Below are 27,633 nucleotides of genomic sequence, written 5' to 3'. Positions count from 1 at the left end.
ATACGCACGCATGTTCAGCGCTGCCTGAGGTGGCCCAGCGAGATTGCTGACAGTGTGAAAAGCGCAGTTTTCGGATGAGTAGACGCATCACGAGGCACCTCAGACGGTGGCAAAAGAGCGTACATACATCGATTGTAGAAGAAATAAACGAAAGAAGTGTGTGAAATCAAACCATGATTTCTTAAATGGTGATGCTTGAAGACGTCGTACATTAGCACTTATAGTCTGCATGCGCCTGTTCAGCGCCGTCTGAGGTGGCCCAATGAGCTTCCTGACCGTTCAAAAGCATGGTATTCAGGTTCGTGACAGCAGTTTGAGGCACCTCAGACAGTGGCAAACAAGTGTGTAATTTATGAAATCAACCAGCAATCTCGACCCTACGCCTAATGACCGCTCTCGCCTCCGGGACCTGCAGCGCTTCAATCCCCAACTCCTCCAGCACGACCCTCGCGCTCTGATTATCCGCAAAGAGCCTCTTTTCCACCTCCCATAGGCCCAACGTGTCGCCCCTTCCACCACCCTCTTCCGCCTCATCATCCCACGCTTCCCACTCATCGCCTCCCCCAGCTCTCACGCTTCCCTTTACAGGGAGGCCGAGTAACTTGCAACCTTCTGCCCAAAGCCGCAACCCTATGCCGGCAACGCCTTCACCCTTCGAGCCGACTGCGGTCTCTACAACCTGAATAACAGCAGTTAGATCCGCCTGCAGCTGCCGCCCGCCGTGGATCGAGAAGGTGTGCCTGTTGACTACTGCATCGGAAACGACCTGATCTGCCACGCCAAGCACGAGCCTCACGATGCGCCTAAGCGGAGCGGGTGCAAGTGCCCGACTTAGGAACGAGAACGAGGTACGTAGCGTGTCCAGCAACGGGTCGAGCTCCGCAGTGGGTGACAAAATGGTGGTTGAAGAGCCAGAAAGGGTCGCCCACGGGTTGATGCCTCGGTAAGCACGCAGCGTCTCGCGCACTTTCGAGCTGAGGACATCGACAATGATCCCCTCAGATCGGATCCTGAGCTTCCTGTACGCTTCTGCAGTTTCATCAAACAGAGCGCCGTTATCAGCGTCTGCCCCTCCTTCGGTGACGGTGGTGGAGGTTTTGCCTGCTACATCGGCGATGGAGAGGTCTGCGCCGAGGCCGTGAGAGGGAGATGTGGAGCGCTGCGCACGCTCGCGAAGCTCGTCCCACAGCTCGATGAAGAAGATGTCTTCGCTCCAGTCGCGCATGGCGCGCTGGAGATAGTCTGCGCTTCCGTTGATGCGGCATAGGCGTTCTAGACCCTCGACACCGTGAAGCTTGGCTTGCTCTTCCTTGGTGACTCCCTGCACGGTGCGGCCTAGTGAGGAAGTCATGGCCAGGTAAGCCTCAAGCCCCGAATGAAGGCGTTCGTGGAACAGGTCGAAGATGGAGATTTGGATGTCTATCAGGAATCGAATCTTATGATTGAAGGAGGTAAGAGAACGATAGCGGTCAGTGATTGTTTCGAGGAGATCGTTGACACGAATGGCGCCTTTGGTAGGCTTGGTCGCGTTGGAGTTAACGGACTCATAGTCCAAATCTCCCATGTCGGGTGCGGAGATTATCTCGTGGTACCGGGATAGTGCGACTATAATCAGGGTGAAATCAGATGGTCAGCATAGCTCTTTGGCTCTATAACACGATTTGGAAGGTATTCTTTACAAGTCTTTTCCACTCCTAGCCATAGGCCGAACCAATTACTCTGGTCCAAGACTTCCCACGCTAATCCTTTCCACCCATCAATCCCATTTCCACCGTCATATTGCCAATCATCACGAATGGTAGTATCGAAGCTCATGATCTCATGCATGAGATGGCTAAATAGTTGAGGGTCGTTGGAGACTTTCGGAAGCGTGGCAAAGATCTTGGAGCGGACCATTGGTAGTAGTGCCGTAACGAATGCAGATCTGGCGTGAATGTAGACCAGGTTCATTGCCATATCTGTTCCTCTAAAGCGTGCGGAGAGTACTGGCTGCACGTAATTGACCATAAAGTCGTCGTACTCGTTCAAGATTTTTGTGATGTCGGCAAGGAACCATTCTGGCTTGTCGAGGCGGTTGGTAGGCCGATTGCCTCCAAAGTGGTAGCGGAAACGGGCCTGGAGAGGGTCTACAAGAACTTCTAATGGAAAGAGAACGATAGGAGTTTTCACGCCGCTCTTGCCCACCGGCGAGCTCTCCAGGGCTTCCAACTCAGGCATTTGTAGGTCCAGCAATTTCGCAATGCAGGCATCCCACCGACTTTGGAGGGTAGCTGGAATGACTGCTTTAGGAGTCGGCCATTTGATCTCTTTGAGTATAGCTTCCATATCGGCTGCAAAGGCATCTTTAATTTGTTTGCGGAGGGATTGGGAGGTCTTCACGACGTGGTCGAGGAGATGTGGGGTTGCGCCTTCGGCGGCTTCATGTAGAGGTACCAAGCGGGTGACGAGGGATTGCAATTGCTTGTATGGGCCCAGGGCTGCTTCGCTTGATGTTTGGAGTTGGGATTGTGCTTCTTTGCTGCGTGTGATTTAGACTCGCCTTCATGGCAGTAGGGTAGAGTAGCCTACTTGAGAGTGTCCACGTCTTGTAGCAATTCCACATATGCATTGGCAACGTCGAGCCGTGCCAGCTTCTCTAAGCTCGCCTCGAAGCGCCCAACAGCTTCATCACTGGTATCGGACCTCGTTATAATCATCAACCTGTTATCGATATCCGCCTGCTCCTTGATGAACTGGGCTGCGCGTTCTTTCTGCGCGGCCCCGTGGCGGTTCGAAGCACTCTTGGCCTCTTCGTGATCGCGTCCTGCTTCCTCAAGTTGCTGCTGGAGTAGGGTATGATTATTGCGGAGAGTTGAGAGTAGAGCGTTGAGCGAATCAAGGTCGTCCATGGTTTGCAGCTTGTCATCGAGGTAGTCTACCACCCTCGCTTCGCGCTCCTTGAAGTTCTCCATGGCAGAGCGTACAGCACCGTCTGAGGTGGCCTGGAGAGTTGTTAGCCTTGCGAAAACTGTCGTTTTACAATCTTTGATAACGTACCAGGGGATCTCAAGCGGTGCTAAGCAACTGTACACAGACGCAGAGTGAGCGTGTATAACGTTTTAGTATAGATGGTCAAGACGCGTTGTGGCTTTGAATTTCTCGGTGGGGAGGTGTGACCGCATTGTCTTGGCATGCACAACGTCCCGTTGACATGTGATCTAGCACCGTCTGAGGTGGCCTGATGAGCTATCAGACTTGTCAAAACTGTCGTTTCACAGGTTCTGGTAACGTATCAGAGGACCTCAAGCAGTGCTAGGCAAGTGTACACAAGCCGTGGGTGAGTATATCTGTAGAATATATTCGTACTTTTGCCATGCCAATCTAGCATCTATCTGCACACGCTAGGCACGAAAAAAGTGGCACACTCCTCAAGTGCTCTGCCCATATGTACACCTGTTTACCACTGCAGGAAGTGCTTCAGCAAGTTTCTACATAGCCCAAGGCAAAGAGCATCCATCTTCTTTGAATTCCTGAAAATACATTGCAGCAACCCAAGCAGTGGCAGATAGGTGTACACACGAGACGGCTTGTCCTAGAATTAGAGTGCCACCTTTTCCATGCCCCGTGTGCTACAAAGCAACTGACGGCCCCCTGGCGGCATCAAATGCAGCCTTTTGAATGGCCGGCTGTCTAGGAGCCCATTGCGCTTGGTAACAGTGCCAGTCAGCTCCTTAATTATCACCCCTTAGCGACAACCTAGTGAAGGCATCATTGCAGCATTCCTCATTCTTGCCCGCCGCCGCCCTACGGACGAATCCATCTCGCTCGTCCAGCAATGAGCCCGGAGCGCGCATCCACGACGTCTTGAGCGAAGCATGGCGCCCAATAGTCCTTCCTGGCCTTCGCATTAAATCATCGGAGGCGTCCCGAAGCGTCGCTAGCCTATTTATAGGGCTGTCAAACCTCGATTCCCGATTCGACATTCCCGATTCGACACTCCCGATGAGAAAAACGGGCGTTATTCGGCCAATCACACGGCTGCGATCTCGGGCGGCCTTGGCGATGGCTAGAATAAACGTGGAGCCTCGCTCGGGCAAGCGCACGCCTCGTCGGCTTCGCCTGCTCTGTCTAAGACAAACTTCGCCTGCGAAGGAGCCAGCAGAATATTGGCGGCTCGCTGCATTGACGTGGTGCTGCCGTGTCTCATGCCTGAGCCGCCGGGGCCTGGATACTCTATCCTTGAAATATCTTCCGTTGTCCCTGCGCGCCGATCTCTCTGCACCGCTGCACCTCCACCGCTCCCCTCCCGAACCCTGCAAGATTTCTGCATTTTCCCACATTCCTAGCACACCTCACAATCACCACCCACCGCCATGCCCAAGGAGAACAGGAAACGCGGCCGCCGCGAAGAGGAGAAGAAGCGCAAGCGCGACGGCCATGACGACGATGCCACCCACAAGCGCCACAAGAAGTCGTTTGACGGCCAGCAGGAGTTCGCTCCGTTTGACAACGAGCAGCAGTACTTCGAGGGCCTCGATGGCGTCCCCCACCCGGAGGAGATGCCCTACTACGGCCAGCTGGACGAGGAGGAGCAGGAGTACTTCAAGCGTGCCGACGAGCTGCTCGAAATGAACCAATTTGAAGGACCCGAAGAGCGCGCATTGTTTCTCGAGAATGTGTACCAGGAAGCCGAGGAGAAGGAGCTGAAAATCGCAAATAGCCAGTCATGCTCGCGACTGATGGAGCGACTGATTCTGCTCTCGACGCCAGCCCAGCTCAAGTCGCTTTTCCAGAAATTCAACGGACAGTAAGTATAATCACGAAATATCTCTGGCGCGTCCTGACTCTCTACAGCTTCTTGAACCTCGTACAACACCGATTCGCTTCTCACTGCTGCGAGGCCCTGTTCATACACGCAGCTCCGATGGTCACACAGGAGATGGTTGCACCGCTGGAGGACCTGACCTCGTCCGACCCAAATGAAATTGTGGCATCAATGGAGAACCTGTACCTCTTCGCTATAAACGAGCTCGAAGGCTACTTGGGCTACCTCATGACTCACCCCTATGCATCACATACTCTGCGTGTCCTTCTACTCGTACTAGCCGGTCTCCCCTTCTCCCAATCGAGTAAAAAGTCGCCTGTCCAGAGCAAGAGGAAAGAGAAAGTTGGTGTGGCCGGAGTGGAGAGGTCCAAGGGACTCACCCTCGAGAAGCGGACAGTGCCAGAGGCTTTCACTAGCGCATTGGAGAAGATCATCAATGATAGCGTCTCTGGGCTTGATACCACCTATCTTCGAGCACTGGCACTACATCAAACTGGAAATCCTACTCTACAGCTTCTCCTCCAACTAGAGCTATCGGAATTTGGGAAACAGAGAGCCAAGGACGAGAACTCGATAATGCACCGACTGCTTCCCGATGGCCCAATTGCAGAGGGCACGGAAAGCGCATCATTTATCAGTGGCCTCATATATAGCCCTATCGGCTCTCGACTACTGGAGACCATCATCGAGTTTGCACCTGGTAAAACTTTCAAGGCCTTATATCGCGAGTTCTTCAAAGATCGAATGGGAAGTCTAGCCAGAAACGAGATCGCGGGATATGTGGTGGGCAAGATTCTCGAACGGCTAAGTAAGGAAGATCTAGAAGAAGCGATGCATCTAATTGTGGAGCAAATACCCGGGCTCGTGGACCGAAACAGAACAGTCGTCATCAAAACCTTAATCGAACGTTGTACAATCCGCGGCGTATCCACCGTACCTATTGCTGCACAACTAGAAGCAGGATACAGCGGCGTGAACGGATTTGAAATATCGCGCCTCCTGAAACTCGGCGGCGAGGCGCCTTCAGAGGATGGCAAGAAATCGTCGGAATCAACTTCACATCAATCGCATCCCGACAAACTCCACGGCTCACTTCTCGCACAGGCTATGCTTGCTGTCCCTGGTCCACTCAGTAACCTAATATTTGACTCTCTAGCCCGTGTAGGATCATCTCTGTCGCTTCAGATCGCACGCGACCCCACCGCGTCCCGGGCACTACAGGCAGCCCTAACCTCACCCACTGCAACGATCATCTTCCGCCGTAAGATTATCCAGCAATTCTACGGACATATCGCTGAAATGGCGCTCGACCCTGCTGCTTCGCATGTCATTGACTCGGTGTGGGAGGGAACACACGGACTTGCTTTCATCCGGGAGCGTCTTGCAGAGGAACTGGCTGAGAACGAAGCAGCGATGCGCGAGAGTTTCGTAGGCCGCGCAGTTTGGAGGAATTGGAAAATGGACCTGTACAAGAGGCGGAGAGGAGATTGGGTGAAAGAGTCACGGACAAGCGCAGGAAACGAAGGATTCCAGTCCTTCCCGGAGCCTAATGGGGATGCGAAGAAGGAGGCAGAGAGAGGTGGCAAGCACCTTTCAGCGATTGAGCTGGCCAGACAGAAGTATGCTGCCAGTAAGAAGCAAAAGGAAAGAGAAGCAAAGACAACGGAAAAAGAGTTGCATAAATCAGCCAAGGGGAAGGGGAAGGCTGCGGTGACGGCGTAAAATGGAGAACTTAATGAGAGGTTTACACAGACACCAACCTTGTAGGAGTACAAAGGCGGAACATTAGGCGGTGAAGCGGCAGAAAAATAATTATACTTTTTTTCGTTCGCGATGTCGCAATCGTATCCACTTCTCTCTCTATCGTTATTCATTGTTCCACGGTTCACGTACATACTTTCACTAACTCCCTTACAACTATCTCATATTGTCTTTGCGATGGCTACCCACAATGGCCACCAGAACGGCATCACTAATGGACAGGACCCCGTACTGCATCGTGCAGACGAGGTCAAAGAGGTATGTTCACACTACAACTGGGATATACAAAGTTCGCATCTGCTGACAGAATGACTCCAGTTGCTAGACGCGGTCAGAGATCTCATCGTACCCTTCATCCATTCCGCCGACGTCGATGCCGCCACAAAGCATACCGGTCATGGACTCGTTATTCAAGGCGGTGGACCACGAACCGCACTGGTCGAGCACCACCCTCCACATAAACTCGAGCCGCTCCTGGCCTTAAGTGTTCCTAGCAAAGGGCAAGGGAAGGAAGGGCTACTGGAAACGGTCGAGAAGGTGTTGAAATATAGCGTCAACACATGGGATGTGGGCTTCCTCGACAAGCTCTACGCGGGCACAAATGCGGTGGGAAGCCCTTGCAGCATCTCCAACCTGCATCCTCAGTTCGCAATCTTGGTCAAATATGAGCTGACATGTTTTTCGTGAAGGTCGGTGTTGTGTCTGAACTCCTACTCGCAGTGCTGAACACAAATGTAACAAAACACCCCAGCTAAGCCTTTTCCACAAATTGCATACCAACCAATCCGCTAGGTCCACGTTTACCAAGTCTCGCCCGTCCTCACTCTAATCGAGAAAGAAACCACTACCCAACTGGCTTCTCTCTTCGGCTTCTCTGGCCCTCACGCGGGTGGTATATCGCAGCCCGGCGGCTCGGCCTCCAACAGCACTGCTCTCGCCATCGCACGCAATACGCTCTACCCACAGACTAAAACCGATGGGCTAGGCTCTTACAAATTCTCCCTATTCACAAGCGCACACGGCCACTACTCCCTCGAAAAAGCCGCCCAGATGTTCGGCTTCGGCAGTAATGCCGTAAATAGCGTTCCCATCGACGCATATGGCCGAATCAAACCGTCCGAGCTCTCCCGCCTAGTCGCAGAAAGCAAAGCTCGAGGCGAAACTCCTCTCTTCGTCAACGCCACCGCCGGGACCACGGTGCTTGGCTCCTTCGACCCCTTCAACGCTATCAAAGACATCTGCGAGAAGGAGAATATGTGGTTGCACGTTGATGGCTCGTGGGGCGGGTCTGTTGTATTCAATGAGGAGTACAAAAAGAGCAGGCTGGCGGGGATCGAGCGCGCGGATTCGGTTGCGATCACGCCCCACAAGATGCTCGGCGTGCCGATGACGTGCTCATTCTTACTCACGCAGGATTTGCGCCGGTTTTGGGCAGCCTTGCGGCTCGAAGCAGGCTATCTGTTCCACAACGCGCATGAGGATGTGCGCGAGGTGTACGATCTTGCGGAATTGACGCCGCAGTGTGGAAGAAGGGGAGACGCGCTGAAGGTCTGGCTTGCACTGCAATACTATGGCCAACAGCATTTCTCGGATCTTGTGGGAAGAGCATATGAGAATGGCGAGTACCTTCTCAAACTGCTGAAGGAGAGCGGGGATTTCGTGGTGGTCAGTCCGGAGCCGCTGCCATGTTTGCAGGTGTGCTTCTACTGGGCACGAGGGGGAAAGCTGGGGAGCGACGTGGAGGAAAACAGTAAGATTACGGAGGCAGTAGCAAAGGGGTTGGTGACGAAGGGGTGGATGGTAGACTTCGCGCCGGGGGAGAGAGGGAAGTTCTTCAGAGTTGTCGTGAATGGTAACTTGCAGAAGGGCGCGCTGGAGGGGTTAGTGAAGGGAATTGAAGAAAGTGCGAAGGAGCTAGGGTTCTAGGGCTAGGTCTATGGAAGGACGATTGGTTGGTATAAGTAAGGTTTTGGAGACGAAAGCCTCTCTTATCGCACACTCCAATCCAGCTAAGTGCCTGCTAAGGGAGTGAGATGTTCAATTCCCTCTTATTTCCATTCGCTAGTATTCTCCGCTTTTCATCAAAACTCGCGACCAAGGCGCGCGTTGGTACACGTCCATGGATTTCATGGCCACGACAACGCCAACACCATTGTTGTTAGAAGCTCGGTTTCTCAAGGTATAAAGCCGCTACAGCGGGATGGCTGTGAGGCCGGGAAAGTAGTGGTGAAAATCCAGGTGAAGGCGCCATGTCGATCCATCTCTGTCTATATATGAGTAGAAGGTTTCGCACAGACCTCGGGCTGCCTGTTTTGTGGTTCGCCATGTTGTCTGAATGGTCGAGGCCCTTGGAGTTGAAGACTGACTTCCAAGGTTTGTTACTTGTCGAAGGGACGCTCTGTCGCTATTCTCTACCAAATCTTCGTGATTTTCTACGTGCAAAACTAGATGCAAAGCGCTGCCTTCGGACACGTTACAATTTTGTGCACGGACAAATCTTATTGGCTCGCGTTCCTATGGTCATTCTTTATTCGTATTGTCAATGCCAACAATAGCAACAAAGCGCACTGTTAAGCCCTGCCCTCACATATATAACGACTCTTCTACGTGTCTCTGGAAGACTCATTACACACAAATCTTTCGACTCAGTCCTACTTGCTTCTTCAAGCTTCGAACCCAAGTTCTTCTGAAGCTCCCAGACAGCTACTGTTTCCCACAATCACAAACAGCGTCCTGTTTTCCACCATCACAACCACTCTCCTTCACAGCACCCTCAAGATGCCGCAGACTTCACTCAAGACCGCGGCCATCGCCACGGCTCTCGCTTTCGCCAGCGTCACCAGCGCACATTACTCCTTGGTAGACGATTACACGAAAGAGAAATTCTTCCCCGGATTCGATTTCTTCACCGGACCGGATCCTACCTCAGGATTCGTGCAATATCAGTCCCTCGAGCAATCCATCGCCAACCAGTACATCGGCTATCTCAACGATTCGGTATATCTTGGCGTGGATTATACCAACAAGACTCCGCAAGGCAGGCCCTCTGTACGAGTCGAAGGAAAGAAGGCTTATAACCAAGGTCTTCTCATTGTAGATGTCCTTCATATGCCGGATAGCACATGTGGCTCATGGCCAGCGCTCTGGATGTTTGGACCGAATTGGCCAGCCTCGGGTGAAGCAGATTTGCTGGAGGGCGCCAACGACCAATCCAACAATATAATGACCCTACACACCAGCGCTGGGTGCGCAGTCGATAATGCGTCCACACCTCTCAGCGGCGGCGGAAACGTCAATAACAACGAAGCCAGCTTTCTTGGCAACATGAATACGAAGAACTGCGACGTTAACGCGACCGATCAAGCCAAGAACGTTGGATGTAGCATCGAAGCTCCGTCCTCCATTCCTCCTCCGGTCTCCCAGCGCATGCGCCGCTATGGCAACGAAAACGCACACTCTGACTCGCTTCCTTCTTATGGAACCGATTTCAACCAGGCTGGTGGCGGTGTCTACGCCATGGAGTGGACAAACAAGTTCATCGCCATTTATTTCTTCTCTCACGCGACCAACGAGACGATGCCCAAGGATCTCCTTTCTGGCAATCCCAATCCCTCAGGATGGGGCACTCCACTCGCCCGCTTCGCTGGTAATGGCTGCGACTTCACGAAGCGATTCAAGGATATGAAGATTGTGATCAACCTCACCTTTTGCGGTGAATGGGCTGGCAAAGTCTGGACAACTGGCGGATGCGCAGCTAAGACAAAAACCGCGACTTGCGAAGCGTATGTCGAGAATAACCCAGATGCCTTCTCCGAGGCTTATTGGGAAATTGCTAGCCTAAAGTGGTTCGAAGACAAGGATGGTGGACAATAAGGACGTCTTTTGAGCCGCCTTTGTCTTCGCGCACAATTCTTCTTTGAGTTTCCTTTGTCTTGTTGAGGGCATTTCCTTTGTATCTCTTCCCATTCGAGCATTTCGATAATGTTGGAGCATGATCTTCCCACCTTGTCTTTTACATAGCTCGTCTTCTTTGGATACTCTCGGCGTTTTTTAGCACCTTCTTAAATCGCAACATCGTCAGTTCAGTTCCTTCTCTGAAATAGCCAAGTGCGTGCTCTGGTAGCATCCACGACATCTCTCGCCTTTTCCCATTCAATTCTACAACGAACACGTAAAATGAAATATATTACCCTTTTCTCATGAATCGCATGTCCTTTAATTGCTCGTTTGTTAGTGATGTGATGACTAAAACATGACTTTGGCAAACGCCATATTACACTCCCCATGACTCCACAACCCTCCAAAATAACAAGCAGCAACTGTTTCATGTTCATCTTGCATCAGAATCACGCTTCCACATGAATTCAAGCCCCTTATGCCCTCATTAACTACCTGAACACCACCACCGCTGCCACCACGTGCTACTCAACCATCCACCCGTCTCTTCTTGCCCACCTCTCACCTCCGACCGCCTCGATACAACACCTCACGCCGAAAGTGACCAAGATCACGCCCTCACGCGAAGCCACCGCACCCATTTCCCCCACTAGATCCCGCCACAACCCGTCCGCGTGCCATATCTCCCTCTTCCCCTCCTACGTGGAACCTAGCCAAGCTTCTCTATTGCCTATCTAGACCCCACCCGTGCATCTCTCCTAGCTTCAGGAACAAGGCCTCAACGCCCCCATGGCTTGCCCCGGCACCACCTACCACGGCCTCGCCGAACCGCTTCTCCAGGGCATCCAGCCTGCCGCCACCACACCCCAAATAGGCCGCGCTTCGTCAAACCCTAACAAGGCAGTGATGCGCGCTAGATCTAGAACCGACCCGTTGCGTGGCGAGAGTGCCTGAATGGGAGTGTTGGGTTCGCTCTGTTTCTTTGTTCCCACGTGGGATGGCGTTCGAGACCGATACTCCGCGGAGGGGATCGAGAGTCTAGAACAGGTGTTGAGTAGCCTTGGGAATCGGTACCTGACTATCGTAGTGAGATAAGGTGTTATAAAAAGGAGGGCCAGCCTTGTGTTCGAGGGTTCTTGGCGGTATCCCCAGCCGCACCAAATCGCTAGCCTCATCTTTCTTGCTCCTTCGACTCCCCTATCTCGAAACTCAGCGGCTACCCTATGGTCCCGACACCGCCTCTAAGCATGCTCTTCTTCCACCTTTTCTTTCCCAGCGCGTTCCCTCAGCACTACCACCACCACCAGCATATCCTTCTCCTCCCCCACAACACACCTCTATCACCACTACCATGCCCCTCCGCTCCAGCCCCAGTTCGAGACCTAGCACCCCCATCCCTCAAAGACCTGCTCCTATAGCCTTCCTCTACGCCAATCTGCCCCTCAGCCCGAACCCCCGCCCTTGCACCACCATCCCGTCCTGCCTACACTCGCCCTACTCCCACAACATGCTCTTCGATCCTCTTTGAAGAGGAAGGGCGAAGAGGGATACACCACACCACACCATACCCAATCCTCGTCCTGTCCTATCCCGGGTCCACGCTCTTGGTCACAGCCTCACCATTGTCCCTACCTTACCATCACCCACCATCGCCAGATCCAATATCTAAAGCACACCGATGCGTTGGGATCGGCATCGGCGACGGTATGCGAGTAAACGCGAAAGGCATACTCGGGGAGGGAATGTTGGAAGCAAGGACGATACGCGAGGGAGAGGATGCGTCGTGTTCACGATTGAAGACAATAGGGCGACAGTAAGTCAGACCAAGAGATGATTTTCGGGCTCAGCTGCTGATTTGATACTTTAAGGGATTGGGCGATGAGATGAGAGATGCGTACGGATAAGGGACGGTGCGAAGCGCGGGAAGCGGGGATTCGTGAACGAAAACGGATAAGGTGATACGAGGGCATCAGGGTGGCAAACTGGAGAGTGGGGACGAGAGATTCGATGGACGAAGAAGGATGGGGTAATATAAGGGTAGCAGAGGGAAAGCTGGAGAGAGAGAGAGAGGAATAAATGAACGAATGAATTAGTGCGCTATGCTTTGGTCAGCTTCTCTCTCCGCACTAGATAGCTAGAAATCGTCCACGTACCTTCGTAGCTACGCCAAATGAGGACCTTCGACATGTCAAAAAACTACAAGCATCACACTCTAACCGCACCCGCAAAGTTCAGTTACCATTTGAATAGTTTCCATTGATCCCATTATTATACCCATGCCCATCAATTCATGCCCCAAGTAGCGAGCCGATCGTGAGACAAAACTACCCATTCCATCATGCAATATCCCACCCACACATACCATAAAAGGAAAAAGAGAACAAGCCAGAGAACAAGGATCCCCCAAAGATCAAGTCAAGAGACTCCCATATATCACATAAACCCCGTCGCTCGCACGTAGTGTATGTAGTCACCCACAAGGCCCGAATCCAAGAATCGCCATGCAACATCAAATCAATCCACAGAAAAGGTTAGATACCACTTGGCCTTCCGTGTTCATTCGGTTCCGCCACCGTAATAGTTTCGCTCTCTTTCAAAGGACTCGGGGTTGCTTTTGTTGTTGTTTGGTGTACCAAGGCATAGAGTTGAGTTGAGTTGAGCTGAGTAGAGAAGGCGTCAATATTGTCATCTGCACGCAGACAACAGAGTATCAACATCTCATCTAATCCGCATCGTAATCAAAAGATCGAATAGTCGCGTGAAGATGACAGGGAAGGTTGGGATAATCTACAACTTTCCGGAGTCCTTGGCCTCTTTGACCTGCTCAAAGACCTGTACATGTATTAGCACCTCATCTGTAACTGTTAATACAAGCGGAACAAACATACCTTCAGCATCTTTCTCCTAGCTCCCAACGCATTAACGCCCCTCTTCTCCAATCCCTCATCATCCAACTCGACCAATTCAGTCCACTTCAGATCCTTGAGATTATCCGTGTACTTGTGGAGTCTCAGACTCCTAAGCCAGTTAGGAATGTCCTGAAGCAGCGATGGGTCCGTAGGGTCTTCTGGGGGCTTCGAGCTGCCGCGACGACCGCGTGGCGAACGGCCTCGGTTGATTTCACTGTGGTCCGAAATGTAGCCGCCGTGATCGTGATGGCTGCCGCCCATTCCGATACCGAATTGGCCGAGGTTGATCGTGTTGAGACCGTTGCCGACAAGAGGTGAGCTGCCGTCGTATGCGGAGAGGAAGCCGTTGTTCTGCGGTGAGGCGAAGTTCATGCCGCCGCCAAGACCGCCTTGCATGGCGAGACCAGGAGAATTAGGACGAGAGCGACGTCCATTAAGAGCAGCAAGCTGTTGAGCTTGAAGAGCAGCGGCTTGTTGGGGAGAAAGGACATGGCCCATTTCATTGGTCATGATGAAGTTGTTAGGAAGGCCAGAAGAATTCATCCCAGGGGATAGAGGGCCGTTTCCAACTCCTTGACCCTCGGAAGACCTAGCGCGACGATACTTACGGACGTCATCCAGCTGGATCCGGTTGTTGACGGTAGAGAGCGCAGCAAGCTTCATAGCGGTAGCATTCGCAACCATGTCTGCCTGGCTAGCACTCTGTTGGTTGGAAAAGTTGGACACCATAGGAGTGCTTAGTTGGGAAGCCCAGCTTCCGCCCTGCGCATAAGGAGAAAGCATAGGCATGCTGTTCGGATCACCTTGAGGCGCATTCAGTGTGGTGTTCTGAACGTTGCCATCACCAGAAAGCGGGAGACGTGGGGAACGCAGTCCAGCGGAAGGAGGTGGCTGGGTGAATTGGCCCATGGGCGGTTGATGTCCAGACGACGATTTCGGGCGCTGATCGGAGCTTCGCGGGCCCCACGGAGAAGACGGTGGCTGCGGTAGATTGTCTTTCCTCAAATCCTCAGGCGCAGAGATAGTCGGGGCGACCAGCGAAGTACGATCGCCAATAGCGCTGTTGCGATTGGAGACTGGCGGGATTCCAGTGGACTGAGTGAACTCGGCCTTCTGCTTGGCAATAGCAGCAGCGGCATCCGGGAACATATTATTGATCGTGGCCGTATCGAGACCAGAGTTGCGCTTCGCGCCTGGGGATGGAGGTGGACGACCGAGACCGGGTCCGAGGGAGTTTCTAGAGCCTTCGACACTTAGTTTGCTCATCGCATCGCTGAGTTTCTGGGACATGGGGTCTACGTAGGGCAAGATATCAATATGGGCGCTCGGGACTGGGAAGGGCTATAAAAGAAAGCACTCACCCTTTTCGCCAAAGTTGGCTGGGGAGAGGACTCCAGACATAGGGTGGCTCTTAGCCATCTGCTGCAAGACCTGGATGAAAAATCTAATTTGAACCTGGGTGGTCTGCTGGAGGAGAGCGTAAAGAGCGGCGGTCCTCTCAGCCTCGCTAAGAACACGGAACCACTGCTCAATTGCGCTCAGCTCGTCCTTGAAATCCTGGTCAAGTGTAGCAGCGGCCATCTCCTCCAAGGTAGCCTCGTACTGATCAATATCCGCAATCCACTGCTGGGCAGCCCGCTCCATATCGTCGGGGTTGCCAGAGTTGGTGTTGGCATGGTTGAAGTACACCTCGGACGAGGGTCGAATGCCACGGTTGGCCAGCGGCGATGAGAAGCCGCCCATGTCAGCAGACGCGCGGAGGTGGTGTCCAGCCCCGATCAGGGTACGGGAAGAGGGCGGCTGGAGGGAGCTTCTGGCCTCGCTCCTCGCCTCCGGGGTGCTGTTCCGGTTGCCGGCGATGTGGCTGGCAGACATGATGAATGATGGTTTCGAGGAGTCGAGTGTCGGTGGAAATATAGAATTCTGCCGCCAATGTTAGCCCCTAATCCAGCGGGATTGAGAGCAGGCAGGCGTACAAGTAGGTAACCCTTTGGATATAGCTGGTGCTGGGAAGACTCCTGCAGTTCCTGCTGGCCTCAAAGGAGCTTCGACTAGCGGGGTGTTCAGGAGAGAGCTGGCGGTTCGCGCACCATGCGTATGGAGTTGCAGGCAGTAGAAGGGGTACCCGGGGAGAAGAAAGAGGAGGTAAGTATGAAGGTACAAGAAAGGAAGGGGGGTGGCGAGAAGGGCGGAGAGAGGGCGAGCGAGTGAAGGTGGATGGTGGAGGGTCAGATTGGAGGCTGCGCTGCGAAAAGAAGATGCGCGTTTAGATTTCGGGTAAGGAGGGCCGCGCTAGCCGGATGCGTGACCGTTACGGCCGCTGACATAAGGCGCCGCGAATAGACGGCGCCGCGACCTCCACTGGGTTTGTTGCACACCCTATTGACACCAGCACTGTTTCAGGTGCCCATAGCTGGGCAAGAAATAGCAACTTCTACAGGCCTCGGCCTAGGGGAAGCCGGTGTATCCACTCGCTCCCGCGCCTGCCCGTGGAGCCGATACATTTACGCGTACAATGCCTCGTCACAGGTCTGTGTACCTATTTGCTACCGTCACAGGTACTTCAATATACTTTGAAGATCAGCGTCAAAGCGCATGATTCTACACGATTTATGCACATGCTAGGCCACCACGGACAGCGCTGTCTACCGTTAGAGAATGCGTACAGATCTAGCGAAACATCCGAACTACTTGCAAACAGTGCCAGAAGGTTGTATCTACCCGGTCTTGTGATGAGGCACTGTGTCACCAATTTAACTGGACATGAAATGAATGCATTGAACCATCCCAACGAACATTCTATGGTTTCCGACCCTTCTCTGATGAGTCCGTGTGATTTCAGCACCACAGTAATGTTTCAGACGGATCGTTTATTGCAGGAGCATCTGACAATCACATCGCTCCGACTGTGCCAAATGATAGGGCCGTCGCGTCTCCCGGATCAGGCGTTGCAGGCAGCTTGAGCCGGGTGTCCTTCACGCTTGGCTGTCACAGAAGGTCTTCGGTTGGATCCGGCATCAAAATCCTCACATCATCTACTATAATGGCATTACCAGCTCATCGGCCCATAACCCCGACTATTGACCCGACCATGACCGCAGCTTCACGCTCCCAGTTGCCTGCCAAGCCCGTTTTACCTCTACTCAGCGGACCAGTTGGTAGCTGCGAGCCTCGATTGACGCACTCCCGCACTGCATCTCTCACGCGGTCTTTGTTGGACCGCAATGTCCTTGCCGAGACCCCCCCACGATTCAGGATTTCCTGTACTCGTGGAGACAAGTTGGAAGCCAATGAGCGCCAAAAGTATGACGGGAGTGACGAAGTATCAAGACTCAGCAGTAACGGGTGTAGAAAATCTGCGGATTGCTTCTCCTCCTCTACTGGTGTTGATGGCTCCAAAAGCGGATGTGCTGGTTGTTTAGTAGACTCGAGAAGAGCCTCTAACGCTACGATGTTCTGACAACGAGCTGATATTTCTAGCAGAGCTCGATCCAGCGAAGGCAGCGTCGCAAGAGCACGGGAAAGCGCCGCGTGAGATGACTTGAGAGCTGTTTGCAAGTAATCTTGCAACGCGTTTATGAGAAGAGAGGGCTGAAACTGGTCCACGGATATGTTTGCTGACGTTGGAGACAGGAGATAAAGCGCCAACAGCGCTGACGTGGTGCGAGACTTGGTGTCTTCCGTCTGGGCATAGGTCGACGCAGACGACGATTGGCCGGACGAGGAATTTGAAGCTAGCAATGAAGACATTGAGAACTCTCTGACCACTTGCTGGGCCCGTGACGTGATTGTGCGTTCGGACGGCACAGCCAGCTCATTCTTCAGCGTCGTAATCACATTGATCCTGTCCAAATCCTCGCCCTCTTCTCCGGGTCTCGACGCTAGAAAGATCTGGCGCAGCGAAAGGAGCGTATTCGATGACCGAACCATAGCCCTGTGATCTTCCCGTTTTGTCGCACCCGCGCCTGAGGTACCCAACTCTGCCATCTGTACTTCCAGCTGCCGTCCAAGCATCAGACAGCGCGCCACTGCCCTTCCGATCTTGACCGTTTGACATAGTCGTTCCGCCGTGAGCCGGACCTGCTCCGCCACCTCATATCGCTCAATGACTTCCCTCTCCAATGTTTTATACGACTCGGTGAGACTGGCGACCTGGCCTTCAACCTCCTTCAATATCCGCCCACTGGACTCTGCCTGGTCCTTGGTGTGCTCCAGTAAAGGCAGGGCTGACTTTGTCGTCAAAGTATCAATATGGGTATCGATCTCCTGGACATCGAAGAGCACACGAGACAGAGGGGTCGAGAGATCCAAGGGCGTATCCGAGGGGTTGTTCGTCGAGAGCACCAAGGTATTGGCAAAGGAAGTGGCCGAAAAGGAGGGGTCCAGGAAGGCCTCGTAGTCGATGTATGAGGGCTCTGCGTCGGCCATCGTGGGCGCTAGGAGAAACACTGGTGCCGCAGAGTGAGGGAGGGTATCGTAAGTACCTAAATTGAGGTTTCGTTATGCGGCAGGGACGCTCTAACGCTCCTTCCTTGGGAGCTTATCGATAAGAACACCCCCCGACTTCAACCTCCACCTTTGAGTTCCACAACACCACCAACCTGCCAACAATACAGCTAATCCCGCTCCAGCCACCACAATGCCGCCTTCAATCCCCTCCCCAACCCTCCGCATCCCCATCGAACTCCTCACCCAATCCTCCTTCTCCCAATTCGGCACCGTCATCGAAAACCCCACCACCTCCCCCGCGCCGCCCTCCGCACGTCTTCCCCCTCCCCCCTCCGTCCTCGCAAACCAAAACACCGCCCGCAAATACCTCGACGTGACGCACATGTCGAACCTATACAGCCTCGCCCCGAGCCGCAAACCCGCCCACGCCTCCATGAACATGTTCGTGTGTTCCCCGCGCGACCTGCGCCCACACGAGCCCGTAGCCAGCATGCCGAGCTCCTGGGGCGACATCGACTTCGACGACGAGAGCGGAGACGGGGACGCTGGGTCACGAGCCCTCTTCGACGTGCATATTTTAGAACGGCACCCGTTTACAACCCAAACGTTCATCCCAATGGGCATCGGCGCAGCAGAGCAGACTCAATACCTCGTCATTGTCGCGCCCACCCTCCCGGCCTCGCGCCGCCGAACGGATAAACATCCGCCCTATCCTACCCCCGAACGGGCTAAGAAGCGCCGCTCGGTGAGGGAGATCTTTGCGCGGGCGCGGGCGAGCCCGTTTACGAATGAGGCGGCGCCGCCGACGAGCACATATAGTCGGCTGCATCCGAGCCAGCGGCCGAAGGGGCCGGGGTTGCCGGACTTGAGGAATATCAGGGCGTTTGTGGCGAGTGGGAAGCAGGCGGTGACGTATGGGGCGGGGACATGGCATGCGCCGATGGTGGTGCTGGGGGAGGAGGCGGTTGATTTTGTGGTGGTGCAGTTTGTGAATGGGGTTGGGGTTGAGGATTGTCAGGAGGTGGAGCTGAAGGTGGATGAGAGGGCCGAAGAGGGGATTGCAGTAGCTGTGGATACTGACGTTAGGGGAAGAATTGTGGTAAAGGCAGGGCCAGGGGCTGTGAAGGCGAAATTGTGAGAATTTGGGACTTGCTTTAAGGAGTAGTTGGGTCAAAAACGGGTATGTCTTCATGGATTTATGCTAATGTAATGTATTTCGTGGCAACCGAAAAATGTATATACGATATTATGATTACGACCCCTTTTAAGTCATGGTGACTATACCTGCGAGCTCACGTCGTGGTTGTAGGCCGACCCGGCCTCCGCCTTTCCGAAGGAACTCCACGCGATAGATCATCAGAATCGTATGCGTTATTACCAGTACAGGCAAAAAAGGATATTTGAGTTCAAGGCACCAAGTCATCAGTATCAAGATAGAAGACAAACGGCGTTGCATGAAAGATAGAGTTGGGAGGTACGAGATGAGATACCGGGATCTGGAGACACCGTCTAGCTTGCCCCAGTACCTCCACAAGGCTAGTGGCACTCCCAAAACATTTCCATTAACGCCTTAGAAGAATGGTCCAGAAGTTACACAGCCCTCGGATGCCCTGCGGATCGGACAGGGAAAGAAAGCTCCTTCGGATCAATGGCAGAGCGATCCTCTACTGAAAATGGACCAGCGCGTTCTGCGCTTGTTGTTTCCTGCCGTCGATATAGAACGCAAATTCCACTGCTGCTCCAGAGGGAACCACCTCAACCTCCCACGAGATTTTCTTGATACTCTCGCCGCAGGAGTTTATGACGGTCGTGAAGGCGGAGAAGGGGACGTCAATCGAACGGCTAACCTGGCACAACTCCGTTACGCTCGAAGTGCGACGACTTGGCGGAACCTCGTCCTTGCATTGATACAATTGGAGTCGGGAGAACCCCTCTGGATCTCTTTCATAGGCTTCATAGAAGGAGAAACGGATAGGATCTTTCTTTGACGTAATTTCTCCCTTTGCAAAATCTTAGTAGTACTTCTTGCAGCAAGTGTTAACATCACATACCTTCTTCAGAAACCATTGCATCTGATTATACTCCATCCACTTTTCTTCCACGATGCTCCATTCCTTGTCCTTTTGGAGATGTTTGTTCTCATCAAAGGGAATCCCAATTTTCATGCCCAGGCTGAATCTAGACACTGTTGACGTCACCTGGATGGGACTTATGGTCATGGAGTCTAGTCCGGAGGTATCTACAGCGCTACACCCATCAATAAACCCTTTGATAACGGCGCCGCGGCAAATGGCAGTTCGGCTGGAAACGTCTCTTAGCGATGAAGGACTTCTAAAGCCTTAGATGAAACATACGGTCTCATTCCAACTGATTGCAAGATATCGATGCCGTCTTTCGCGTGCTTCTTCTTCAGATGCTCATACAAATAGGGGCTTGCGCCTAGGCCCCCGACAAGAATGATACCCTAAACATCGTCAATCTTATTTCGGCCAATGAAGCAGTGGTGTCAATATTAGCACGCTCACAGAGAGTTTTAGGCCCTGCTTGGCCGCTTTTCGGAGTTGCTCATCTACAAGAGCATCAATGCCAGAGAAGGTCTCGGTGAAGACCCATTGGATGTGCGGGCTGAATCTTCAAGGTTAGTTATCTACAATAAATGCGTTCTCAAAAGCAAAGCTTACCTGCTAAAATGAATACGTCCATTCTTGATGAATGGTTGTCGGCTAGTATCATCCAGGCTCGACTTACCGAAAGCTTCGGCCGGGATCCTAACGATGTATTCTTTCGTCCTATTTCCAGGCATGAACTGTGGCTTGATGGCGTGTTCCCATTCTCCCTTCATAATCTCCTTAATTCCAGCCTTGCTCAGGTGGTCCCATTTCCGGCCAAGCCGAGCTTTGCACATTCTCTCGAACGTTTCGTCGATGAAGATGCCACCACAGAGACCACCTAGACGATGCGTCAGCTACACTTTCCACTAGCCAATACAAAATGCGGCCCATACCTGTTCCTTCAGCGGCTTCGTCCAATTTCATTGGGTTGACTCCTCCAATCTTATAACTGATAAGATCCTACGTCTGTCAGCATCTTTTTGTGAATGCACTAGCTATTATCTTTACTCACAACAGTACCACCTCCAGCGTCGCAGATCATATAGACCTCACCAGTCTTCGCCTTACGCCCAGGCTCACAAAGGGTGGATAAAGCAGCCGCCTCAGGCTCAGGAGCAAAAGTCAAAGTTGTAGCCCCAGCAGCTCTCCGGTCCAGAATCCCAGCCTTCTTCGCAGCTTCCTCCATTCCCTGTCTTGCATACCCTTTCCAAATTGCCGGCACTGTAATGACGACGTGGAAAGCCAAGGCATCTATTACCGTCTCTCCATGTGCTTTCTTGACAGTCTCGAGAACGTGTATCCAGATGGCGTGAAGGAAGTCAGAAATAAAGTCAATAGCGGTTTTGCCGTTCTCCTTCAGCATCTTGCGTCCACGTAGGATGAACTCGTTGTAGCGCATTTCCTCGTCCAGATCCTCGTCCTTCAGCAGGAGAAGCTTGAACCAGCGCACAGGATCGGCATCAAGGGGAATTTCGTATCCCCACATGATTTCATTGTGCTCGTAGAATAGTTCTGTGGGGACTTTACCCTCTTCTAGGCCGGTCCCTGGCCAGCTGGTGACTAGGTTGATTTGGTCGCTTGCGAAATCTTCTCCAGTCGCCCATGCAGCGCCAGAGTATCTATTTAAACGATGAGAGTTGGCAGCTCGAAGCAGTTAACCCAATCGAGGAAGATAAACGTGAACACTCACGTCGTCCCAAAGTCGATTCCGATGACCATGAAATCGTCGTCGTCGTGGAATGACGACGCATCATCAATGAGCTTAGGCCTACTAGCCAAGCCTGCCGTGAACATGCTAAGGCTCTAAGATGAACGCCAGGAAAGAGGTCCGAAGCTTATGTCGATAATCGTGAAGACACTAGAGATAAGAAGGTTGAGGAAGAACCTTTTGCGAAACTAGAAAATCGAACAGAGATTCCAGCTTCGTAGTGATCAGGCTGAGTCCTTAGAGAAGAGAGAGCTAAGAGCTGGAAAGATGTCCGATCGCGGTAACGTAGTGGACCTTGCACGTGATACAGACGCGGCTACACCCTTCAAATAAGCAGTGTTAGTTCCCCTCCCTAAGTTTATGATCAGGCTGAGACCCTAGATTCGCGCCTCATCCAGACTCGAGCCGGGCGGGCCAAGTGACCACAACAGGCCGGTCCAAGACTCCAGCCTAATACATTCCAATATTGGCTTGCATGAGGGACGTTCTTCATTAGGCTTTTCACTAATGATTGATGGTTGCCTTATCTGCAACCTGATGCTGACGCCGCCCTATTCGCGGGAAGGTGGCATACAGCATCTCTTCACGTCCGGTGAACTAGCGCGGAAACTGAGTCGACCCCTGTAAACCTCCTTTTCTGGGCTAATAGTCAGCTGGCTTGAAGATTCATTGGCTAGGCAGCTGTTAATCCTCCCTAAGGGCGTCCGGAATTGCTACCTTATACGGTAAGTCTGTGGCTTGATTTTAGCGCTAGTTCACCGGACGTAAAGACATGCTGTAGTGCGCATGAGTTGGACCCAGTCTCGAACAAAGGTGCATGATTCCCTGTCCACTCCTTTCTTTTTTGATCAGCTGAAGCTGCCCTAACAGCATGATGGGAGGGTCGGGACAGTTTGTGGTGCTGGGCTATTTCAGCCTTGTTGCAGATTAACCTACGGCTTACAGAAGGCAAAGCCTGGCCACTTTGCAGAAAAACCTTTCCCAATCCATGTGGTGCTGAGACCTTTTGCTGCTGAGATTTTCTTCCATCTGCTTGAAATCTGCCGGCTTCCTTACTTTCCTCCCCAGACTTTCGATATCAATTACCAGCCGTTAGCAAAGACAATGACAGCGTCCCATCCACCATTACAATCGCTTGAAGACCAAGCCGAGTACCAGGATCAAAACCGTTCAGGCGGACACGAAATCGAAAGGATGGATGCGTCTCCGCAATCGAATCCCATACACTCTCCGACGCTAGATTTTCGCGTTCCAAGCACTGCAATGACCGGCATCGAATTCGCATCTCAGCCTCAGAGCGTCGCATCTGAGAATGCAGCAGCAGAGAGCCCCCTAATACTGCCGCCCGTATCCCCCAAAAGGCTCTCGGTCTCAGCCTATAGTGGGAGTGATTGTGATCCTGAAGTGCAGTTCAATCTGCGTACTTCAGGCGTAGCTCTCCACGATGAGTTGCAGTTTGAGCTCACTGAGGAGCGCAAGCTTCGAGAAAAGGCAGAGAGCGAACTGTGTGAGATGAAGTCCAAGGCCAAGGACATTCGACAGCGCTGGAAGCTAGCAGCGCGAGAACTTAACAAAATCCAGAGGCAGGGCCAAGGTTCCGGATTCTACCAGGTTACAGATAATTACCTGATTGACTTGATAACGCGGCTGAGATACAACATTCGGAATATCGCTATCCAGTACTTTTCGGAGCCGCTGGATAGGGTTCGACGGCCTCTGGAGAATAGTGTTCTTTACGCGACCCTGGAATCCACTACCCCTGGGTCTGACAAATTTTTTGAATATTTACTTAGCTCGGCACAGCGTCCGAAGATCATTCAGGCGTTCTTTTGGAACGTTCTTGTTGATGATGTGTTCAATCGTTTCAGATGGGCTGGTAGGGGCTCCCGCTCGATGTGGAAGCTATACAGTATACTGAAACCCGGTGAGTATGAGCATGCAGCATTTTAGGAAGGCCCATGTACGCTGACACTTACCCTGAGATCATTGTTTAGACACAGAAGGGAAGACATATCTGAACCCTGAGGCGGAAAAGAGATTTCATGTCTGGAGAGCCAACACAGTCGGCCTTCTCTTAGATTCGATGACTAGGGAGTTGAGTCATGAAGTGGACGAGGAAGTCCAACAATGGAAGGCCAAGACTATCGACCAAGTCGAGGCCGTGATCTATTGGTATCGATCGCCCGATAGTGAGGGATATCAAGAGGAGTTTCTGAGAATTCTTGACGAGGCACTCGAACTCGACAAAGAAATCAGTAGACAAGTAACTGGGGTGCGATTTTTATTCCACGAGCAAGAAAGTAATCCCGTTTTTGACCCCTCTATGATGGAGTTGGAGAAGGACGAAAAGGTGTCGGGAGGGAAGCAGAAGGTCTCCCTGGTAACCTCTCCGGCCGTCGTGAAAAGAGGAAAATCCACCGGGGAGAGTTTCAATGAGGCAACCTTGCTGTTGCGTATGGAGGTGACGTGTGAGGATCCTCGAAGATGATGTCGTCCTTGAAGCATGATTTCCTATCCCTGTAGCATTTACCGGTGCGGGCCTAGTGTCAGAGGTGTGAAAAGGTAGCAGCCAGCTCCCCAATTTTCGCGCTATTCGACCGCTGTAAACTTGTTCCTACGAGTCATGATGCAACTCTAAAGACTGAAGTACAGGAGACGGAGCCAAACAGAGATCCAGAGTTGTGGGAGAAGACAGTCAAAATGAGATGGGATTGAGATGACGAGGAACTGCGACGCAGGCCTCAGCCACAACGGCGAGGGGCCACGTGATCAGAGCGTTACATCAGACCACTTCAGGCTTTCTTCAAACAGTTATTACCTAAGCATATGTTCTAAAACGAAGAAAAGTGTAAGCTCCTAGAGTATTCGGTCTTCTGAGTAGCTTGAGCACCATTACGTAGATGTAGAACGACGAGAGGGACAATGTAAAGAACGTTGCACTGCAGATATGAAATCCGAAATACAGACATTGGTACCAGACAGCAGATGACAAGTATATGAATCTAAAAGGCATTAGGTTATAGAACTAACTATAAAGGAAGTACTCTATATAGTACATGCATGGTTATTATAAAGCGGTTAGCACTGGTAACGTAGTCGGCAAGCTAGTGGGCCATGCAAGCTAGTGGGCCACCCAATTATTGGTGCGATTTAGACCTTTTAGCACCCTAGCAATCTTAACAATCACAGAATATTCCAGGTTGTGACTTAGGATAATGATATCCGTGGTTATTTTAATATCATCTGTTAATTTTTTAGATCTCTTGATAGCCCTGTTTAGCCGCAGTAAAATGTTGCCTAGTTTTGGCCCCTAAAATCAAGTAATACCTACAATATAATAGGATTACGCTGCTATACTGCTCCAAACATTCTCTTAGCTATTAAAATGAGCTAGATAGTATATGCAATCTTAAAGCTATACTTTATATCTCGTAGTTGTTGAGATTGCTGGGGTGCTAAAAGGTCTAAATCGCACCAAAAATTGGGTGGCCCACTAGCTTGCATGGCCCACTAGCTTGCCGACTACGTTAAAGAAGTTAAACCACTTGAAGGCCCCCTGTCCTAGTCTATCTTATTAGAAAGAACTAGCCGACATCCTCTTGGCTAAGTGCCGTGCCAGCAGAATCAGCGGCAGCGTTCTTATATCACCCCTCGCTCACTTCTCCGCGGCATCAGCGGCTAGACCACCCCATTGACCTACCGACTGTTCCTCGCATCCAGCTCTCCAACTCGCGTTGCGTCCAACTCCTTCGGCGACCCTATTAATTGATGCTAATGCTGGGGAGCATTATATATAGCTGGATTAAACGGATAAGCATACGGCGGATATAGCTGCTGCTGCATTTGCGCCACCTAGGCCCGTTTATCCTCCTCCGCAGTGCTAATACGCCTAGCCAGGATCCCTTCCGCCTTCTTCTCGCGGTAGAGTAAGAACAGGACCCCCATTAAAGCGAGCACTAATGGCACACTAACCCCGGCGCCGACGGTGGCGAGTTTACCAGTCATGCTTGTAGTGGTGGTAGTGCTGCTGGTGCTGCTATTTCCTGACGCAGTAATGGTAACAATTTGAGCGGTGGCTGATTCGGTTAAGTTGGCGGTCGAATTATAGTTCTGCGTGAGGGTATGAGTAGAATTGAAGACCTCAGTCGAGCCAGTGCTTCAATCCGTAATAACCTTGCCATACGAAAATCCGAAGGGGACAGATCCTTCGCCGAGGAAGAGGCAGGTGTTGTTGTTGGCGCGGTAGGAGCCGACGTCACAGCAGAACTCGCGCACGCCATGTGCGAGGTCGATGAACAGGCCGGTGGGGGTTATGGGGATGTTTGTTCGCGCTATATGTAGGTCAGCAATGGACGGCCGTAGACATGACAGTGGTGGTAGTTACTCGCCATTCTTGCACGACTGAAAGCGTTTCGATGTGGGGTCCCAGTTTATATCTGTACAGCTTTGCTGGGAGACCGTTCCAGAAGTATCGTAGCAAAGGTCGTTGTCGAGGCAGGTATCGCCGGCACCGCAACAGTGAGATTGTCTTGCGGAGTCGTTACATGGCACATCGTTAGGTGCGACAGCTCTGGACGGTAAATAGCATGTCTTTGCGGAGCCACGCACCAGGCGTGAGTAGAAGAAGAGAAGAACAGGTATTATATGTATTTCGCCAAGCTTATGCTAGATACCAGAACCGAGAAGAGCTGCAATAAGACGAACAGAGACCACAAACATGAAGGGACGAAAGAATGAAGCGAAAGACAATGAAGACAGCTGGGAGAAGCGGAGTATTTCCATTGCGGCGCTCGTAGAGTGGCGCCTCTGCTGGTGCGCCTGGTGTCGGGTTTTGCGTGCGGAATTGTCATTGGTCCACACCCTGAATATTCAACTCGCCCGTTCAAGAAAGACTAGTCTGGATGTAAACCTTCTTGGATTGTGACCGTCGAACACGTCTTAGACTGTCGGAAAAGATAGGCGATCCGGCCGGATCCGGGAAAGGCTAAGCGCCGTGGCACCTTCGAAGCTACAGCAGATAAAATTGAGGAAAGAGAAATGCTCTACTTGGAGCCGTGAAGATGCTCTCCACCTAATCGACTCTCCTGATAATATGCCCCTCGCCCAAATCAGTATGCCCATGATATACGCTCCCTCCTCCAGTTCAATATCCACCTCCTTCGTCATCTCCATATTCACATTCGCCGAGAATGCGACTGCAACATCAAGCCAACGACCCCACCATTGCACGCCTCTGTATGACTAATGTACCTGTTAGTAGCCATATCTCCATGTCTTAATCCAATAAAGACCTAGGCAGTCCACTCGAGTCGCAAGCAAAAGTACGCTACGTTGCGGACCGGAATACTCGTACCCCATCATTCACGCGTGGCTTCTGCTTTCTCGACATTAATAGCATTGGACGTAACAGAGTGTAATTGTTTAGAGATGAGATGGTATAATAGTGATGAATATGCCGAGCAAACGGCGGAGGAGCCTAAACCAACTCCTGTTGGCCCAGCAATAATCCATCTTAAGCACTGTAGAGGTAAGATAAGACTGCTTATCGGAGCCGTCTCCTCCCTCACATGCCCTCACCAAAATTAAAACCCCCTCCTCACCATCAACCTCTCCATATATTTCGAAAAATTTCAACCCTACTTGTACTAACCAGCAGGAACCTTGTCCCGTATCTCCAACATGCTAACCTTAGGTCTTGTTTTTCTTTTTTATATTCATTGTGTAGGTCCGCGTTCGATTCCCGCTCTGGACTTTTTTCCTTTTTAGAGAGACCTTCAGAGGGTGGTGTCTTGTTCCTTGGAAATTGCTTTTGGGCTCATGTGCTAGATGTAGGTAGATAAGGGTACGTTTCTTTTCCTGCTAGTGTTAAGTTGCAAAGAGCCGTTGTGGGTGGGTGACTTTCAGGGCGGCGACCTTTCTTCTCGCGTGGGTTATGATCAACTTTCGTTACAAACACTGGAAGGCAATCTTGAGGTGGAGACATACTCCTCATTT

General features: G+C 52.0%; 11 protein-coding genes across 11 annotated transcripts; 5 read left to right on the top strand and 6 right to left on the bottom strand.

Annotated features, from left to right (window-relative positions):
- Positions 1–98: 98 nt before the first annotated feature.
- BDZ99DRAFT_410674 (RINT-1 family protein-like protein) lies at positions 99–3,095 on the bottom strand. Its single transcript, XM_033716598.1, has 4 exons — positions 3,037–3,095; positions 2,569–2,981; positions 1,680–2,518; positions 99–1,605 (listed from the first exon to the last, which is right to left on the bottom strand). Exons 2-4 carry the CDS (start codon positions 2,949–2,951, stop codon positions 359–361), a joined length of 2,469 nt encoding a protein of 822 aa, XP_033581213.1. The 5' UTR covers positions 2,952–2,981; positions 3,037–3,095; the 3' UTR covers positions 99–358.
- Positions 3,096–4,139: 1,044 nt separating this feature from the next.
- BDZ99DRAFT_410670 (ARM repeat-containing protein) lies at positions 4,140–6,687 on the top strand. Its single transcript, XM_033716597.1, has 2 exons — positions 4,140–4,786; positions 4,834–6,687. The coding sequence occupies exons 1-2, from the start codon at positions 4,353–4,355 to the stop codon at positions 6,524–6,526; spliced, it is 2,127 nt and encodes a 708-aa protein (XP_033581212.1). The 5' UTR covers positions 4,140–4,352; the 3' UTR covers positions 6,527–6,687.
- A 55-nt stretch (positions 6,688–6,742) lies between these two features.
- Positions 6,743–8,491, top strand: BDZ99DRAFT_554635 (glutamate decarboxylase 1; the record flags this gene model as incomplete). The annotated part of the gene is made up of 4 exons (XM_033727133.1): positions 6,743–6,823; positions 6,884–7,171; positions 7,255–7,299; positions 7,358–8,491. 4 exons carry the CDS (start codon positions 6,743–6,745, stop codon positions 8,489–8,491), a joined length of 1,548 nt encoding a protein of 515 aa, XP_033581211.1.
- Positions 8,492–9,343: 852 nt separating this feature from the next.
- On the top strand, positions 9,344–10,734 carry BDZ99DRAFT_410664 (uncharacterized protein; the record flags this gene model as incomplete). Its single annotated transcript, XM_033716596.1, has 1 exon — positions 9,344–10,734. The coding sequence occupies one exon, from the start codon at positions 9,344–9,346 to the stop codon at positions 10,436–10,438; it is 1,095 nt and encodes a 364-aa protein (XP_033581210.1). The 3' UTR covers positions 10,439–10,734.
- Positions 10,735–13,249: 2,515 nt separating this feature from the next.
- BDZ99DRAFT_516852 (uncharacterized protein) lies at positions 13,250–15,246 on the bottom strand (the record flags this gene model as incomplete). Its single annotated transcript, XM_033725110.1, has 3 exons — positions 13,250–13,294; positions 13,351–14,666; positions 14,733–15,246. 3 exons carry the CDS (start codon positions 15,244–15,246, stop codon positions 13,250–13,252), a joined length of 1,875 nt encoding a protein of 624 aa, XP_033581209.1.
- Positions 15,247–16,428: 1,182 nt separating this feature from the next.
- On the bottom strand, positions 16,429–17,799 carry BDZ99DRAFT_379928 (golgi transport complex component Cog5; the record flags this gene model as incomplete). Its single annotated transcript, XM_033715170.1, has 1 exon — positions 16,429–17,799. One exon carries the CDS (start codon positions 17,797–17,799, stop codon positions 16,429–16,431), a length of 1,371 nt encoding a protein of 456 aa, XP_033581208.1.
- A 177-nt stretch (positions 17,800–17,976) lies between these two features.
- BDZ99DRAFT_459948 (ureidoglycolate hydrolase) lies at positions 17,977–19,086 on the top strand. The gene has a single exon (XM_033719272.1). It carries the CDS (start codon positions 18,011–18,013, stop codon positions 18,956–18,958), a length of 948 nt encoding a protein of 315 aa, XP_033581207.1. The 5' UTR covers positions 17,977–18,010; the 3' UTR covers positions 18,959–19,086.
- BDZ99DRAFT_233986 (uncharacterized protein) lies at positions 19,022–19,385 on the bottom strand. Its single transcript, XM_033713540.1, has one exon. It carries the CDS (start codon positions 19,274–19,276, stop codon positions 19,085–19,087), a length of 192 nt encoding a protein of 63 aa, XP_033581206.1. The 5' UTR covers positions 19,277–19,385; the 3' UTR covers positions 19,022–19,084.
- Positions 19,249–22,194, bottom strand: BDZ99DRAFT_234006 (actin-like ATPase domain-containing protein). Its single transcript, XM_033713541.1, has 8 exons — positions 21,622–22,194; positions 20,944–21,550; positions 20,825–20,891; positions 20,502–20,769; positions 20,346–20,445; positions 20,175–20,284; positions 19,872–20,121; positions 19,249–19,820 (listed from the first exon to the last, which is right to left on the bottom strand). The coding sequence occupies exons 1-8, from the start codon at positions 21,723–21,725 to the stop codon at positions 19,485–19,487; spliced, it is 1,842 nt and encodes a 613-aa protein (XP_033581205.1). The 5' UTR covers positions 21,726–22,194; the 3' UTR covers positions 19,249–19,484.
- A 708-nt stretch (positions 22,195–22,902) lies between these two features.
- Positions 22,903–24,127, top strand: BDZ99DRAFT_380058 (uncharacterized protein; the record flags this gene model as incomplete). Its single annotated transcript, XM_033715175.1, has 2 exons — positions 22,903–23,563; positions 23,634–24,127. The coding sequence occupies 2 exons, from the start codon at positions 22,903–22,905 to the stop codon at positions 24,125–24,127; spliced, it is 1,155 nt and encodes a 384-aa protein (XP_033581204.1).
- A 1,364-nt stretch (positions 24,128–25,491) lies between these two features.
- On the bottom strand, positions 25,492–26,030 carry BDZ99DRAFT_473335 (uncharacterized protein; the record flags this gene model as incomplete). The annotated part of the gene is made up of 3 exons (XM_033721822.1): positions 25,492–25,749; positions 25,813–25,970; positions 26,024–26,030. 3 exons carry the CDS (start codon positions 26,028–26,030, stop codon positions 25,492–25,494), a joined length of 423 nt encoding a protein of 140 aa, XP_033581203.1.
- Between the last annotated feature and the right edge of the window lie 1,603 nt (positions 26,031–27,633).

The sequence above is a fragment of the Mytilinidion resinicola genome, assembly GCF_010093595.1.
Source record: "Mytilinidion resinicola strain CBS 304.34 unplaced genomic scaffold BDZ99scaffold_4, whole genome shotgun sequence".
Taxonomy (NCBI): Eukaryota; Fungi; Ascomycota; class Dothideomycetes; order Mytilinidiales; family Mytilinidiaceae; genus Mytilinidion; species Mytilinidion resinicola.
This window is presented reverse-complemented; position numbering and strand designations above follow the sequence as displayed.